Source organism: Carassius auratus, chromosome 7 (genome assembly GCF_003368295.1).
Source record: "Carassius auratus strain Wakin chromosome 7, ASM336829v1, whole genome shotgun sequence".
Classification (NCBI taxonomy): Eukaryota; Metazoa; Chordata; class Actinopteri; order Cypriniformes; family Cyprinidae; genus Carassius; species Carassius auratus.
The window spans coordinates 17,640,380-17,659,262 of NC_039249.1; the positions used below are offsets into that span (position 1 = coordinate 17,640,380).

At 37.8% G+C, this 18,883-nt stretch overlaps 1 protein-coding gene across 1 annotated transcript in view; it reads left to right on the top strand.

The window, feature by feature from the left end:
* Nucleotides 1-206: 206 nt before the first annotated feature.
* The window catches only part of LOC113106141 (receptor-type tyrosine-protein phosphatase N2), a 205,298-nt gene continuing 186,621 nt past the window's right edge, over nucleotides 207-18,883 (top strand). Inside the window, 1 exon segment of the mRNA XM_074559920.1 lies at nucleotides 207-488. Within this exon segment, the coding sequence (XP_074416021.1) occupies nucleotides 410-488 (79 nt within the window). The 5' untranslated portion in view covers nucleotides 207-409.

The following is an 18,883-nucleotide window of genomic DNA, read 5'->3' on the forward strand; positions in this document are numbered from 1 at the left end:
AATAAAGGATTTGCTCTGCTGGCGTTTATACACTACTGTATTACTACTTACACTTTTTTTTTGAGAGGATATTTTTTGAAAACAAATAAAACATGTTCTAAGCACAAAGAAAAATTGGGGTCAATGTTATTTATAAATCTAGTCAAATCTTTCTAGTCTTAAAACACGCACGTGGAGAAAGCGCACGTAGCTAGTGACGTCATCGGCCGAGGCGGGGCGCTGACCGTGGTGCTGAATGCGCCTCGCGCCTCTCAGAGTTAAGTACAGGACACTGGGTACCAGAGCTTCACTCCTCTCACTATCCTCCATCTCAGTCGCCTCTGACCTACTTCCACTCTGATCACATCACCCCTGAAACACGAGAGCCGCTATGCCGAATTAACGAGAGCTGTTTGGGCTCGACGGTAGGATGGCTTGTGTGCGCGCGCTGCTCCTCGCCTTGCTGTCTGTCCACGCGCTCGCCGCTGTATCTGCGGACAGGAGACTCGGTAAGTTAGTTCAACACGACGCCCCAGCAAGTGTGTGATGTTTGTCGCTCTTACCTTTAGAAATAAGCCAACTTGTGTTTGTGTATGTGTGTTTTCCTCGAGTACAATAATGAGGTTAATCACAATAGCAGGTTGGCGCGCAGAGCTTGATGTTTTTTTATGCAAATTAGCGGGTCATTTATAAATGTATACACAAAGTCCTTCATCCTTAAGTTGTGAGGTTTCACAGCCCATTAGTGATTTGATTCTGGGTCACATGTACCTCGGCCAACATCCTTGTTGCTCCTGGAGCTATTTCCCCATCAACCAATCAGCTTTCAGGGATAGGATACAGAGGGATTATAGACTATCAATTTATCATTTACTTACTGCACTCTCAAAAATAAATGGTTTATGGTAGTACTTTAAGGGCACATAATTCAAAGATACCTGTATGCACCTATTACTGGATGCATGTTTATTTTTTAAGCGTGTATTCACACCTGTCTTGTTTGGTTCAATTGTTGTTCAAGTTCATTTCCTCCTGTGGTGCAGATCTTTTGGGCAGGTGTAAATACAGCAATCACACTTGGGTGCAGACCAAACAACCATACCGAGACCCAGCTGAAGAGGGGGACTCCAATAAATGGATGTATGGATGCCCTTTGCGAATGTGTGATTTGTTTACAATTTCTGATTAACTTGCAAAAAGGGAATTGTGAAAGCAAACCACAAAAACAAAAAAAAAAAAAAAAAAAGTGAACTGCTGGACCTTCCTGGTGTGAATACACCCTAAGTTAATGTCCCAGTGTTGAGCTGCAGGTACAGTTTTTGCACATTTCTGACATTGTGTTTTAGTGGTAGATAGTGATAGCTGGAGCTATGGTAGGATTGTTTTTTCCAGGATCATCAAAATCTGCTCATCCAGTAACATGTTCTGGTCCTCAACAGGAGAAATGTTTCAAATCTGTGTTTTAGGACAGTTACCTCGGAGTCTTGTTTCCATGAGCATGCAGAGCACATAGGGTTACTAGACAAATGGGGGATAGTTCTAATGCTCCTCAGTGACAGTGGATTACATAATCGCGTTACGGTTCATTAAAGCATCTTGGCAGGCTTCATCTTTCAAAGGAACAGGCCGAGAGCGAGAGCCAGCCTCAGCTGGGAAGGACCCGGCTTGAGTTTAAACACGCTTCATGAACTGGTGCGTTCACACATGGATAGTGAGGGAGCTTTGATCATTGAAGACATGAGTGACTGCAAACTTTATTAAAGACTGAAGCTTTCAAAGACTTGGGCTGGCTTGCCTGTGAAATTTCCCACACATGCCATGTGCATCAAAATCTTGTTCTAGTTCAGAGTTGTTGCGAAGCGGGTAGTGCACATGCTCAGTAGAATGCAGGTTTGAATCTGGCTTGTGTCATGTTAAGATCACATTCCCACTCTCTCCCTCTCACCAGCAGTCTTTTTATGGACTTTTTCCACTTGATCATGTGGATATGTTTTAGTTATTTTGTGAGCATTTTATATATTCTATCAGGACTGATTTATATTTATATTTTCATTTTTTGCAAATAGCCAAATCACACTAGGCTTGATGGTTCTGAAGTTTTTCCTGGAATGCACAATGTGTTACTAAATGATTTGCAAACACTCAGCTGGGTTTGCACAGGATCATCCTTGTTAAGTAAGCTGTGGTTGGAGAACAGTGCATCATGGGAAGGGTGTTTAGAAGCAGGAAATCTCTGTGGTTGGCATATGAGGTTGGCAAAGGCTGGAATGAGCGAGTTCTGTGAAGCCCTGATGAATAGAGCAGCTAAGCATCTCCAAACAGTCTGTTGGAGGCTTATATATCTCTGCATTCAGACTCATTCTGGGTCTCCAAATTTTTTCATCCTTCTTTATTCTCAGTTTTTCGTACATTCTGTATGAAAATATCTGGTAACACCATGAAGCCTGATGAAGTCTGTGTTTCAAATGAATTGTAATAAAATAAACCTAAAATGTCATATTTAAAAAGAACAAGAAGAACTATAATCTTTTAAAACCTAAGTAGATATAACATGGTGTACGTTGTGTTGGTTTTTTGAATCATCATACGCTTAAATGTCATGACATACTGTTATAATTATTTCCGGTGTTATGGACACAGTGTGCAATCCTGGATTTTTTTGGACAGGAATTAGAGATTCCGGAGACAGAAACGGAGTGAGTCAGACTTGTCCTGTGAGAGATGCAAATGGTCAGAGGTTCTGAATTTTTTATTCTTAGGGTTTTGTTATAGTCTAAAGTGATGGTTGAATTCACAATCCGTGTGTGTTTATGTAGACACAGAAGCACATTGTTATTTTTAATAAGTCCCTTTGTGTATTATGTTTACGTCATCTAATGAACATGATATAGGAGATGGTAATTTCCCTCCATCCTTTTCAGCATCTCCATGAACTCCCTGTAAGGAGATGGGTAGCGTGGGAGATGCTGCTCATCTCAAGCAGAGATTCAAACTGAGCTATTTTAACAGAAAAGATTATTTATGGCTCACTTAGAATCTCTGATGCTTTTTGTACATTTGAGGTGAACAATATCGCCCACTCCTGACACACCTAGCTCAAGATGACAGAAGAGCTGGCGTTTTCAAATAAAAATGACTGGCAGTATTCTTCTCTACTGTCATGTAAAGGAATATTCCGGTTCAGTAAAAGTTATGCTCTATTGGTAGCATTTTTGGTACCTTTTTTTTTTTTTTACTTGTCCCTCCTTTTCTTAAAAACAGATCAAATCTGGGTTATTGTAGCTTAAACTGGAAGTGATTTGGGCCAGTTTGTAAACATTCCAGTACTCATCATTTAATTAGTGTAGGCACGAAATGTAAACATGAATATTAACAGAATTTTCACTTTTAAAAAAAATATTTGTAATTGTAAGACTAAAAATCTATGAAAAATACCTGTTAATTGGATAACAGTACATTACATTATTTTATACACTGTGTAGTGAAAAATCTATCAGTACATTTCATGATTTATACTGTAAAATACTGTTAAATGTACAGTTTTTGGAACTAAAAAGGGGGTCATCTTATAATTTACAATAAAAAATGTAAATTAGCATTCTCAGAATTCTCTTTATGATACTTCACAATTTTTTTTTTATTATAAAAAATGTTTTTTGCATTTTTTTCTTGTAAGTTTATGTACATTAGAGTTGTATGTTACATTATATGTTGGTAAATTATTGTTTATTATATTACCTTAATGTCACGTGTTTTACAATCATGGTATTTTGTTTTTGTGTGTATAACACTGTGCACATTCTATATATTATCATTTAATGCAGCTTGAACTTATTATGAACTTTGATTCTTCTTTTTGATTTGTCTTTCTCTGTACCACTTGTGTTATTAGGGTTGTTGTCAGTAGCCTATATGTTAAAGGATCAAAACAGAATTTAGTAGCATTGCGGTTGTGCCAAGTCAACAGAAAAAGGCTGTCGGTTTTGTTTTGTTTTGTTTTGTTTTCAACTGTAAAATGTTGGCTAGTTGTTCTGTAAAAAAAGAGAGAGAAAGAGAGAGTGCAAGCATTAAGTTATCAAAGTATATATATAAAAAAAACACTTAAACATAACACTACCATAACAATGAGAGGAACACATTTATACGTAGTTCAAGTAATAAGTTTTGTCAGACTAATTGTTGTGCTTTTCTAAATGTATAGACTTCACATTTCTATTCTTCTAAAAACTGGGCCCATTTATTTCCTTTGTAAGTGCAATTTTTGGTTTATTATTATTTATTTTATTTTTTTTAAACACAAGGGACAGAATCATATTTTGTACTGTAAATTGCACTTAAATTATTTGGAATATTGTGCACATTTTATTCCAAGGTACAATTCTCACTATAAACAAACCAATAACTATGATTTTTGCCTCAATAAACTCCTAATTTGCTGCTTATTAATAGATTGTAGGGAAGTCGTTAAGTTTAAGTATTGATTAGAGATGTAGAATATGGTCATGCAGAATATGTGTTTTATTAAACAGCCAATATTAATAACAGGCATTCTAATAAGCAAGTTAATATAGGCCCCTAATACAAATGTGCTACCAGAATATCCCTTTAATGTTTGGATAATATATCCTGACCTCATGGTCAGAGTCAGCTTGAAGCTATAAATAGGCTACTGTAAGTCAGAATAACCCCATTTAAACATACATAGATAAATGATCAGAGTTTGAGATGGATATGACACCTGGTCATTTATCTCTGTCAGTTTGTATTAAATAATTCATTATCTATCTCTGTCTCCATATGTCGTCCAAGCCATTCACTGAGTTCTGTTTAAGAGAGAGATTATTTCTATGAGCCCTGTGAGGTTCTGCTTCTCAGTGACTTTAATAAAGCTGCTGTCAGGCAGGTTAGAAGGAAAGAGATGGTATGATCAAATGCGGACAGCCTGGTTGAATTTTGCAGACTGGGTCCTAATGGAGAGGCCCACAGCCTTCAACGCAAAAATGTATTTTAATTGATATTTAAATTATATTTAATTAGTCGATATCAGCAAATAAATAACATCAATCAAATCTCCACTTGAGATAACCATAACAATAAATAATATATAGTAATAGTAGCTTAAACATAATTTTCAACATTCATTCTAAATCAGTGGTTCTCAAAGTGTGGGGCGCGCCTGCCAGTGGGGGGTACATGAGTATTGCAGGGGGGCATGGGCCATCAGCAGAAAAAGAAAAGAAATAAAACAGTAAACAGCCAAAGGACGTAACTTAAAATGGGAGATGGATCGGTGTGTGAAAGGGAAGAGAAAAGCCATCGATGAAGTTGCATAGACCCAGGCAGGTGCTGGTCATTCAAAAGCTAAATGCAGAAAATATGACAATGCATATCTTGTGCTGCATCCCAGTTCGCACTATGCCCTAAAAGTACATACTTTTTTTGTGAAGAAAAAGTACATCTGAGTATATAGAAGAATAGTAGGCAAGCTTTGGGACATTCTACTTTGTCATAGCTGCTTCTGTAATGGACACTCTGTTGCTTAGTTACTTTGCATTCTGTGACTGTTAAACTGCTCTGTCAATCATCTTGTCACAGTTAATATCATCGACATCTCGTTTAATTTGATTTCCTACCGTACTGGAGAGAAATGAAGATGAAAGTTGATCTGCTAGTCGTGGGCCTATCATGCCAAGAACTCTGCTCATGTGTTTGCATAATGATGCATTTAAAAGTTAAAGACTAAACCTATAATTATACAAGTTCACAGTGTTGCTGCAGATGAAATAATAATTAATAATAATAATAATAATTAATAATAATTAATATTTTTCATCAGGTTAGACAATGATTATTTATCCCTCAAAAATTCCTTTCTTTACCTGTTTGTAGGTTGCGTATATCTACCATGTTTGTAGTTTTTGAAGTGTGCACTTCGAATTCTGGTAAGAGTTTGAGAACCACTGTTCTAAATAATGAGCAGCATGGTGCTCATTTTCTAGTTAAATGTATTTCAATAATATTTAGAATCAAATGATTATAAATCAAACTATTTACTGAATAGGAAACCAGGTGTAAATGTGCAAAATTTGAAGGCAAGTATTACTGATACTTAATGGAATAATTCACATAATATAAAAAATGCTGTCATTGTTTTCTCACCCTCATGTCCTACCAAAAAAAAAAAAAATGCTCTGGGTGCCTGAGAGAGGAGGGGCACTCTGGGCCGCCGGACTACGCCCCTTACCTGGACCCTTCCTTCCTGAACACTACCTGTCCTCCACAAACCCCATAGCATGACAAAGGCACCAGATCCCCTGTTTGTTTGTTTTTGAACAGTTACCCCTTTTATTCGGGCACTTTTATTCCCGTTATTTATTTAACTGATATATATATATATATATATATATATCAGTTAAAATTGTGTTCCAAATAAGAAGGAAACTCATACAAGTTGGAAACCAGTTAAGTGTGAGTAAATGAGCAATCTCATTAGGTATGTCTATTTTTGTTGGCTGTTTCTCAATGAAACTGTCATGAGAGAATCATGAAGTTCGGGCCTGTCACTGCTAATCGTCTCAGTGTGAAATCTGATAGTTTCTGAAGCGCTGCCTGAGCTGAATGTGTCTGTCATCCCTGTCCTGTTTTTGCTAGATGAGCTTTTGTATCTGAGTGTGGTCTTGTCAGCTGTCTTTGTTGGAGTGTGAGAAGGAGAGAAAGTCCTCCTTTCTGCTTATGTGTGCAGACAAGCTGTTGTCTGTGAGCATATCCCAGCATCCTTTTAGCACCATGCAGTGTCTGGCATTCTGGCACACACAGGTAACACAGACTGCAATTATAACACACTAAGTACTATGTGTGTGTGTGTGTATGTGTGTGTGTGTGTGTCTGCTTCTCTCATATATCATCTGTGAAATAATTATCAATTTTACTGATTCTGTAAATAATCAGTGACTTATTAAATCTTGTCAAATTACTCAAATCTCATCTATCATGTGATGGCATCATCCCACATGCTGCTATTTCAAGTATGTGATCTGTGTAACCAGACCCTTTCAACTGCCATATAGTATTTACTTTATACACATCTTAGCTGGGGTAGATGGCATATTTATCTTTTTTGTGAATGACAATGATGCAAGTTTTGTGTTTGTGTAAGGTAAACAGGAACTGATTAGACATACATACTAACTAGACATTTTGTTTCACATAACATCTGAAAGCAAAAATTACAACTATTTAAACATACTGTACTTTTTACAGCTTCATTTTCATTTGCAAAAACTAAATATGCCAAACAAGTACTATTAAATATGCCAAAATAAGTCCAAACAATATTGGTTAATTATAGACTAGTTATGTTAGAGCCATATTTAATTTCTGACAGGAATGAAAACCAGGCTGTGGGGGATAGAAGTCAAAAGTTTTGGCAGTGACCATAGGTTCTCTAGGGGATTGAGTTCCGGGATTTGCCTGGCCACGGATCCAAAATGTCAATTTAATGATCTTCGAGCCACTTCTTTATCACTTTTGCTTTGTGACCTGGTGCTCCATCATGCTGGAAAATGCTTGGATCATCACAAAATTGCTAATGGATCGCTGGAAGAACTCACTCTTGCAGGACTTTTTGATATCATTGATACCATTCTTTATTCATGGCAGTGTTTTTAGGCAGAATTATGAGAGAGCCTACTCACATGGATGGTCTCAGGATGCTTCACTTTTGGCATCTCACAGTACTCTCCGAACAAAAAATAAATTAGGACCAGTCTTCTGCTGTCCAATCCTTGTACTTCCTGCAGAATTTCAGTATGTCCTTGACTTTTTCTTGAAGAGAAGTGGCTTCTTTGCTGCCCTTCTTGACACCAGGCTGTTGTCCAAAAGCCTTGGCCTCACTGTGCGTGCAGATGATCTCACACCAACCTGCTGCACTCAGTGCACTGCTGGAGATATGATTCTGTAGCTATCTCCTCAGGAGGAGATGGCCCTGGTGCTTGCTGGACACTCTGGGACGTCCTGAAGACTTCTTCACTGGAGTCAAGCTTCTCTCCCTGAAGTTTCTTGAATGAATTTAATGGTTCTTTCAGGTTCAATATTCTTTGTAGCAATATCCTTCCATGTGTGGCCATTTTGATGCAATACAATGATGGCTGCATGTCTCTTTGGAGGTAACCATTGCTAAAAAGAACACAATGATTGGAAGCGCTTCTTCCCTCCTTTTATAACAACCAGTCTGCTGTTACAATCTATTTAGTATGATAGTGATTTCATCTGACTAGTACTCATTCACACTTTCACATGTACTGCTGCCATGATTGGTCAATTCATGCTAGCTGGTCATTTTGTGTCAGATTAAAAATACAGTGAATTTTTTTTTTTTTTTTTTTTTTTTTTGTGAAAAGCCAACAAAGCTTTTAGCAATTATTTAAAATGCATCTGATCACTCTACACAATAATCTAGAAACAATGCAAATGCACACCACAACAGCTTAAGCAGCTAACTTTGCAAAAAACTAAATTTATGTCACAGCCAAAACTTTTGGCCTAGTGCATTCATTAGATTGTACTGTTATGTAACATACAGTTTGTTCAGCTGATTAAACATCTTTCCGGAAAAAAAAAAAAGACTTTCAGTACACAAACTGTAAAGATTACAAATCTGTCCTTCACAGCCTTTTTTTCATCTATGGTAAACCTGCCTAAGGTTTATTAATTTGAATGTTGGGGATTCCCCCAATTGTCTACTTTGGTCAAAAATGTGTCCACACAACCTCTTATCAAGATAAGTAGCCCAGAGCAGATTTTCACATTTGAAAGAGCATTAAGAAAAGGTCAAGTCGTAATTGATGGCAATGGCCAGTGTTTACATTTAGGAAACACATCCATATGTTCAGTTTATTAATGGAGAAACTCCCTGTGGACAGCAGGTGAACAGACTGTGATGTATTTTCAGTCTTCATGTATTCCTAGAGATCCATCATGCTTGCTTAAAACTGTGCAATGATGTGAATAAGTATTATGTTAATTTTTGAATTATTTCCCTTATGACCTAGATGTGGATGTGTTTTTCACAATCCTTCACTAGCAGATCTTGTATTCCCTAATGAACTACATACAACTGCAGGCAGTACGGCAGATGCCGTTTCACACATTAGGCTTTGAGAAATATTGTATTCAGTCTAGAAGTTTCCTGAGCATTCAGATTGCACTTCAACTCAACATACATATATTTGTAGAATGAAAGTAATAAAAACACAAGCGCAAAACGGTGGCTCATGCATCACAGCCCAGTGCCCAGGTTTACAACAATTTCTCAAACTTAACCATGGCTATGCATTTTATTTCATTTCTCATCCAGGCCAGCTTGCAACTTTTGTATTTTTAATATGTGCCTCCAGACCGCAATTTCTACCAAGGTGCAACCCCCTCCCGTCCACCCAACCTGGATCGTGATTATTACAGAGGGTGACTGCGATTGTGCCTTAGCAACAGCATTTAGCCCCTGTCCCTCCTCCGGTCTGTGCACACCAGTGCATACACAAATACATTTTACATAGGGAGAATCTTGAGTACTATTTCAGGTTCAGTACAAGTCAAAGGGGTCATATGATGCGATTTCAATTTTTCCTTTCTCTTTTGAGTGTGCATAAAGAAGATCTGTAAAGTTGCAAAGACTAAAGTCTAAAATCCAGAGATATTCTTTATCGAACTTAAGACTCTGCCACTATCCCTAAAATGGTACATTCAAACACGGACCCCACATCTCACTATGTAGAAATATTTGCATAATGCCACTCAAATGTTCACTCAAAGAAAGAAGGTAATAATTCCTTACATTTATATAGCGCTTTTCTAGACACTCAAAGCGCATACATAGTCAGGGGGTATCTCCTCATCCACCACCAGTGTGCAGCATCCACCTGGATGATGCGACGGCAGCCATAGTGCGCCAGAACGCCCACCACACACCAGCTTACTGGTGGAGAGGAGACAGAGTGATGAAGCCAATCAGCGGATATGGGGATTGGTGAGGCTTCAGTAACCAAAGTTAGTGTTGAAGCAGCCATATCAGGGAAATGCTGTGAATCTTATCTAGGCGAAAGAAAAAGCACTTTATTTGGCCTTCTAAAAGTAGATGCATTTAGAAATCTTTAAAGGGGGGGTGAAATGCTCAATGTTCAATATCCTGTTAATCTTGAGTACCTATAGAGTAGTACTGCATCCTTCATAAATCCAAAAAGTCTTTAGTTTTATTATATTCATAAGAGAAAGATAGTCTGTACAGATTTTTGCCGGAAAAACACGACCGACTGGAGGCGTGACGTGTGGGCGGAGCTAAAGAATCACGAGCGTGAATAGGCTTTTGCGTTGAGAGCATGTGGAAGCTGTGACATTACCGTGAGGGAAAAAACATCATCCAAAACAAACCATGGCTTACAGTCAGATTCAGCCGTTTATTTATGATCCAGAATCAGATCCAGAGGCTGAAACTGAACGAAAGCAGCAGTAGCAACGACTCGCTCCGAGTGGGGCTCGAACCCGGGTCTCGGCATGGGAGGGGACGCACTAACAAGGAGGCAGAGATATTTGAAGCAGTTTTACTCACCGCCTGCGGTTCCAACACACGATCGTGACCCTTTTTTCTTGGGATTGCATCATCCTTAAGAAATAAACGATACGCAAATCCGTCGTCAAACTGGGCCTTGTGAACAAGCATCTTCGAAATGCAGGGAACAAACAAAAACACTTGCACAGCTCCGTTGATGCTCTGTAAAAATAAACTCCATCCACTGGTCCCTTAATGCTATTTCTCTTTTGGTAATCTGTGCAGGGTTGTCTTGCCCTGGCAACCAAAAACACACTTCTTTTGTGACACTTTCTTTTAGTGAATCGCTCTGATCAGTGAATCGCTCTGATCAGTGAAATGTCTGTGCTGCTCAGCCTCGCTATACGGGAGCGCGCGCTCTTCCGGCAGAAGTGCGTCAGGACCCATATAAGGAAATTCCGCTCCATCTAACGTCACACAGAGCCATACTCGAAAAAAACTTTCCGAAACTTGTGACAAACCGGAAGGAGTATTTTGAGAACAAAAATACTCCTTCAAATGTACAACTTAATTTTTGAAACTTTGTCCATGTTTAGCATGGGAATCCAACTCTTTAACAGTGAAAAAACTCAGTATGCATGAAATAGCATTTCACCCCCCCTTTAATAGTACTTACTACAGAACAGCAATGCATTTTATGGACGACCGTTTCGTGAACCAAGGAGAGGAGGTCATTCTGACTTGCTTGCAGTGTTCAGCTAATCACATTGCACTAGGTCAGTTGGCCAATCAGAGCAGACTGTGCTTGTCGGAAGGAGGGACTTTGTAGAAAACGATGTATTTGAGAGAGGCGTGGCATAGATGACGTACAATAATGTAAAGTATTTAAAAAAATATATATATTTTTTTTAACATGAAAGCATGTCAACATATTATGATACACCAAATTTACAAAATACTGATCTTTAAAAAAAGCATCATATGAACCCCTCTAAGCTCAGTCGACAGCACTTTTGCCATAACATTGATAAACAAAACAAACAATTAAAAAAATCTATTGACTTAACTTGTATTGAACCCATCAGAGACCCACTAGCAAGATATTGCAATTGATTAAATCCTTTCCCATTTCTCTCACATACACATACACATACACGTACACAACAAACCAATCCTGAAACACTCTCACTTCTATCTGACAGTTTTGGTATGTGGGCAGAGGAGTGGTCTCACATGTCCTTAATGATCAGCAGTCATGTCTGAGCATGTGAATTGACTTTGCTAATTAAAATAGTAGTTCTCTCTCTCACACATTCCCTTTGTTGAGTGTCACTCTTCTCTGTTTCATCTCTCCCTTGGGTTTTGACAGTCTGTCATGTGAGTGCTTATGTCCATGGGCATTTTGTCTCCGAAGAGAAATAGCTCTGGTTTACTCCAAAATAAGAGGAAAATCTCTCTCACCCTGCCTTCTATTAACTACACCCCCCCCCCCCCTCTCTTCCTCGTTTATACATCTAAATCATTCAGCAGGACAGAGGGAAAGGTCACACTGTCTGTTCCTGATTCCCATAGTACCACCATGTCTCTCAAATCTTTAATTCATACTGATAGGTTGATGCCTGGAGCCCCCTAGTGGGTAATTGCTTTCAGCAGGATGAGAATTCAGCTTAAATTTTAGTTTTTCGTTCAGAGGTAGAAAAAGGAATAAACAGCTTGAATATTCAGTTGATACACTTGGGGATTAAATGCCTCGTTCTGCTGATTGGTCATCTGAAGATCAAACCATACAGTCATCAGTTCTTCCACAGTATCACACAGCAAAATAACAGTCCTCCACTGCTGTAGTTGTACGGATTCTTAACGCATTTATTGCAACTACATTTCTTCTTGTTTCATCAAACAAACAGGCTAATGACAGGGCTGTCTTCTGTGTAGATATAAATTCTATTCTTTGCATCAGCTGGGTAAGGCAGAGTATGATATGACAGCTGTCATAGCTTACCCTGCTCACCCAGTAAGTATGTTTGTTTAATTAAGAAATTAATTAACTTGTTTCAAAATAAAAATTTTAAACACCAAGACAAAAAGGAAAGAATATTAAATTTGCTTGGGCATATATCCCTATGATGTTCACAAAAGATCTGTCATTTTGACTGACAACCGGAGAACAGCAAATATTCAATAGCCTACTGTTAGAGTTTTAGGATGTAGTCTTGTGTTTTATTAAAATTGATTATAACTGATATCTCAAAAGGATATGCACTTGTGCGCGGTATGAGCTGCTATGCACTCGCACACATGACTGTATGCAAGATTTTCATAAAATATAATAACTTGCCATTTCAGTTTGTTTCTCACCAAACCCCATTATACCTTCAGATTCAGAATGCTTGGAATATACGCCGCGAGATGCATGGGATTATTTTATGCCAGATATGCATCCGCTTAAAAAATAATCATAATAAAACGCATTTTCGGTCGCCATTCTCTGCCTTTAAATTGGCAAGTGCAAGCAGGACATTTTTGTGTTATTAAGTAATTAAATAATTAAGGTGAGTAGTCACTCTTGTTCACAGAGTTCTAATAAATTACGATGGGTTGAATAAACTCAATAATTAGCAGACAGACGCAACTACAGTCAAGTGCAGACCAGTATCGAAGTGCACAGGAAATAAGCGGCAGTCATATTTAAAGCAGTTTAAATATGCAGTTTATATTCATATTGAGTACTAACTGATGTTCACCTGGATTTATTTCCGCATCGAGGGGAAATAACTTATTTATAGTCGTATAGTAAAACGTATATTTTTATTTGTGTAACGTTATGTTCAAAATGACTACAAAATGTCATGCCTTTGAAAAATAAAGAGAACAACAGAATGTGCTGCTTTAGTTCATCTCAGGCTCCTTGACCATCTTTCTGGCGCATTCCACAAACATGAACCACAGCGAATACTTGTCTTTCAAAAGGCTTCATTTAGATCAGGGGTGCCCGACCCTGTTCCTGGAGATCTACCTTCCTGCAGAGTTCAGTTACAACCCTGATCAAACACATCTGTCTGTCATTATTAAGTGCTCCTTCAGACTCAAATATGTTGGCTCAGTTGTCTTTGATCAGGGTTGGAGCTGAACTCTGCAGAAAGGTAGATCTCTAGGAACAGGGTTGGGCACTCCTGATTTCGATTATTTGACGTTAAATGCATCATATAAATCACTTTGGAATAAATCACAGTAGGCCTAATGATAAAAAAAAAAATGATAAAAAAGCGACTTCACAGTCTGGAAACTTTAGGCTATAGCAAATAATTTCGGGGATCCCCTATCACTTTAAGAACCACTGGTCTACACAGAAGAAAGCCCTGTCTAGACTCTGCCCTGGTATGAGTTGAGTATTTATTAGTATGTTTGCTAAGAAAACTTTAGTTGCAATAAAATTGGTTATTGAGGCGTACATCTGCAGCATTGGAGGACTGTTATTCTGCTGCGTGATACTGCGGAAGAACTGATGAATGCGCAGAACGAGGTGTTCTTCCTGGTGAATAAAGTGTCATAAATAAGTGTCCTGTCATCATAAAACTCCCCTTTTACTCAGTGTATGTGAAGTGGAAAACGACTACGTCCCACCAGTCCTCGTTTAAGACTCTCATCAACAGACGACTAGTTCTGAGTGCGGGAAGAGGCACTTTTACTAATTTATTTTTTTTTGTTTTTTTGCTAATGTAAAGTTAAGCAGCACAACTGTTCATGTGATGGCCGTCGCCCAATTAGGACCCGAAGTATATAAATATAATGTGTGCTTTTTAAAACAGCAGCTGTATATTCATGCAGTGTGCGCATGTCAAAAGAGTAGATCCGATCAGAAGCTTGTGACATGTAAATGCACACATCAACCCGATCACTTTATTTACCGTTTACGTAAACACTACGTTCGGATTCGTCAATCAGAATGAATTCATTCCGATGGAAGCAAAAAGTGTCCATGTTAATGAACCTAGTGATGGATTCTGGTTCAGGGTGGCAGTGCTTTCTCTCCTACACTGCTCTTACACATGCAGTCAACATCTTAAAAAACAAAACAAAAATCAAATTTGGGCAGTTTTCTGAGGAATAAAATTGTATCCTTAAGTCTTTCCGAGAACTCCTGTCACTGGTTCCTTCAGTAACCTATAATAACCCATAAAGGCTTAGAGGCATAATATTCATCTGGAGTAGGATATTTTTAGAACTTTCATGTTTCTTAAACCCCCGATGATGTTGAGTACTTAATTATTGTCCACCATCACCATTAGTATTTTCAAGTCAAAATAGCTGGATAGGTTACCCTTGCTAGGCCTCTGACAATGCTGACATAACAGCAGTTTCATTGGATAAAACAGTGTTCATAAACTTTATTAGATTCTGTCTTCTTTTAACACTTAGAGGGAGAGCCAAATTGAACATAATGTATGTGGGTGTGAGAAGATTACCTATATGTCAAGTGTTTTCACAACAGTTAGATTGTCTTAATCATTCATTTAAAATGGCTTGATATATTATAAATCAAGCAAAAAGCTTTCATTTGTTAAAGTATTTTCATTCAAATATTTATGACTTATTTACTAGGCAATCCAGTGTTATTTTGAACAGCTTGGTGGCTTACAGCAAACCATTTGATGAGAAAAGTCTTTAAGAAACAATAAACATTATATTATTAAATAAAACAATTATGTTATGATCAACATAGATGTACTATCATGCTCATCATCATGCTCATCTTTTCTCTGTTATTATTTTCCCCTTTCCGAGAAAACAAGCATGGCTGGTTTATTAAAAGTGTTATTGAAACATTTTTTTAACCTTCACCTTGAATGAGGTGGCTTTTTAATGAGACTCAGTGAGCACAAAACTCTCCTGTTCAAGATGCGCTATTAATTTACACTGGGGTCATGTACCCTGTCTGTGTGGCAGAGTATTCAGCTGAAAACAACACTGCTTCTTTTCCATTCCACTCTCATTTCCTCCTTCTCTCTCTTTATTGCCCCTTTCATTCGCTTTTCCTCTCTTTTCTTGATTTGCCTCTTTGCTTCACTTGCCAAAAGCTCATTTAGCAAGGTACATCAAGGGACAGTTTGAATCTGAAAACAAGCCAACATGAGTTTGAAGGAATAGAGAGTTGTGTCCTTGACATATATAACGATTGATGGTAATTGGAGGAGAAGAGATGGTGCCTCTTAATCAAATGTCTCCTATGCTTGTACACACCTAAACTGTAGTGAATTCTTCCAGTGAAATAAAGTGCACTACAGCTTGTCACTAGGGTTGTCTTCATACCTACATACCACTAAAGAGTGCCTTTTGTATTTAAGAGTTGTAATAGAATTTTATTCACAATAAAACATGGTGATGAAATGGTTCTGTGTTTTCATATCAGCATAAACAGTCAATATAGCATCAAAACTGTTTCATATATTATGTATTTCAGCAATGTTAACTCATTATTTATTCGAGTGACCCCTGCTGATAGGACTGCACAATTAATCAAATTTCTAATCTCAATTACAATTATGGCCAGTCAAGCACACCAACACCATGATCATTTAACCAACTTTTGGTGCTTTTGGCAGGTGCCAGATCCTGCTTGAAAATGAAATCAGCTGGTCAGCAGAAGGAAGCATAAAGTGCTCCAACATTTCTTGGTAAATGGGTGCAGTGACTTTGGTTTTCAAAAAACCCAATGGACCAACACCAGCAGATGACATTGCACCCCAAATCATCACAGATTGTGGAAACTTAACACTGGACTCTCATCTGAAAAGAGGACTTTGGACCACTGGGCAACAGTCCATTCCTTCTTCTCCTTAGCCCAGGTAAGACACCTCTGATGTTGTCTGTGGTTTAGGAGTGGCTTAACAAGAGGAATACGACAACTGTTTCCAAATTACTTGACACCTCTGTGAGGCCTTGACTCCAGCTTCAGTCCATTTCTTGTGAAGTTCACTCAAATTCTTGAATCCATTTTGCATGACAATCCTCATAAGGCTGCGGTTCTCTCAGTTGGTTGTGCATCTTTTTTTTCTCCACTCTTTTTCCTTCCACTCAACTTTCTGTTAACATGCTTGGATACAGCACTCTGTGAACTGCCAGCTTCTTTGGCAATGAATGTTTGTTGCTTACCCTCCTTGTGAAGGGTATCAATGATTGTCTTCTGGACAACTGTCAGATCAGCAGTCTTCCACATGATTGTGTAGCCTAGTGAACCAAACTGAGAGACCATTTTGAAGGCTCAGGAAACCTTTGCAGGTGTTTTGAATTTATTAGTTGATTGGCATGTCACCATATTCTAATTTGTTGAGATAGTGAACTGGAGGATTTTTGTTAAATGTGAGTATAACACACTCCTCTCCCACTCTGCTACCGCTCGCTTCGTCCGCCATTACGCTCTGCCGAAAAGAATTATGGGATAGGTAGGACGGGAAAGGATCCACCACACCCATCCTTCCAATTCGGGGAAAAGGATTTGTGGGCCGCATTAAGGATCCTACGAATTTGGACAACCTCCGTCGTGGCGCTGTGAAGTAACATCCTTCAAATGAGTATTCCAAAGGATGTAGACCCTGAATTTGGACACAGCCAGAGACCAGAAAGCATGACAAAGTGTGTGTACAGTATACTGTCCATGTCCAGAAAGGTAATAAAAACATCATCAAAGTAGTCCATGTGACATCAGAGGGTCAGTTAGAATTTGTTAAAGCATCAAAAATACATTTTGGTCCTAAAATTGGAAAAACTACGAATTTATTCAGCATTGTCTTCTCTTCCGGGTCTTTTTCACGACATTCTAATTTATTGAGAAGCACCTGTACTGTCATTGTCAGGAACTTTTTTTAGTGGAGCATTTAATGAATTCAAAAAAGTAACATATAAATTCATAAACAAAACAAATGTTTTGCATCGTGCCTAACAATACCCTTCAGCCATGACTTATTCACAGCCAAGCATGGCCTCTGACACCTTGTTCCTTACATAAAGTAATTATTTGCACTCTTTTACTATTAACCATTTAGGTGTAACTAAGGTGTCTTTTTGAGGGTACTGCCCCAATAAAATAAAAAAAAATGTGTTTGTTTTAAACTGACCTTCATGTGCCTTTTTAATTTTTTCTCATATCTTTCTCTACTAATATTGAAGAAAAGGAACCATATACCTGCTTCAGAATTCATTTAAATTAAGAATAAATTAAGATAAACAATACCCATGACCATTTTAATGGAATAAAGGGAATGAAACACATTTCTTACAGCCATAAGAAAGCACTGGAGGCTTATAAGAACACTGTAATTTGCATTATTCAATTCAAGTTTATTTGTATAGTGCTTTTTGCAATACAAATCATTGGAGAGCAACTTAACTTTAATATTTCGTAGTAACTTATCAGTGGTGACTGTCAGTTTATGTGCATATGACAGGAATTTTCAGAAAAATGAACACAAGAAATAGTCAGCCAGACGATCAACTTTATTAACAGCAATTATTATGTGATTGCATAGTAAGTAGCAATATTTGTTAGTTCTGTATGTTGTTTCAGGGTTAGCATCATCTGAGGTCCTCTGAGGGGTGGGCATAATCTCTTCTCAGGTGTTCTGGATCCAGACTGGAGCTTGTGTACATCCAAGTACATCCGGGATGTAAATAAATTTATAAAAATAGCATTATAAAAAATCTCTCTCCAATGCAATTACTGTAGAGTTATTTTAGAAGTGTGAGTGTTATAAACATTACAGTGACGTTTAATCCTGATCCAGAGTCCCTCTCTGAATGGGTTTGTAGAAATGAGTGTCTGAATCGGGGCAGTTGTTGTCTCCATGGCATGGGGAATACTGAAGATGGGGTGCTAGAGGTCAGGAAAATTCATCGGCCGATTTTAAAATACATCCTCAGGATGAAGTGACCCTGAAAGATGACAGGTCTGTTTATGTGCTTTTTGATGGATTAAACATCTAGGCACTTTCCTGAACGATATGAGAATTTTTAGCACATTTATAGTGATATAACATTTCTGAGAAATTGTTTATTCATTTTATTGGTTATCTACCTCAGTAGCTCCTTAGATCTGACCCTAATACAAGGCATAGCACTGAATAAAGAAACTTTTATGTCACAAACTAAAACCCAAAGAGTTACTTTGAAATGCTTTTTGTTAAAAAAGAAATCGACTTAATTCCAAAGGATCCATAAACCACTGCTTGTCTGAAGTTGAGAATGACTTTATGCTTAACACTAAAAGAATGGGTAATTTTATATATATATATATATATATATATATATATATATATATATATATATATATATATATATATATATATATAAATCAAATATGTTTAG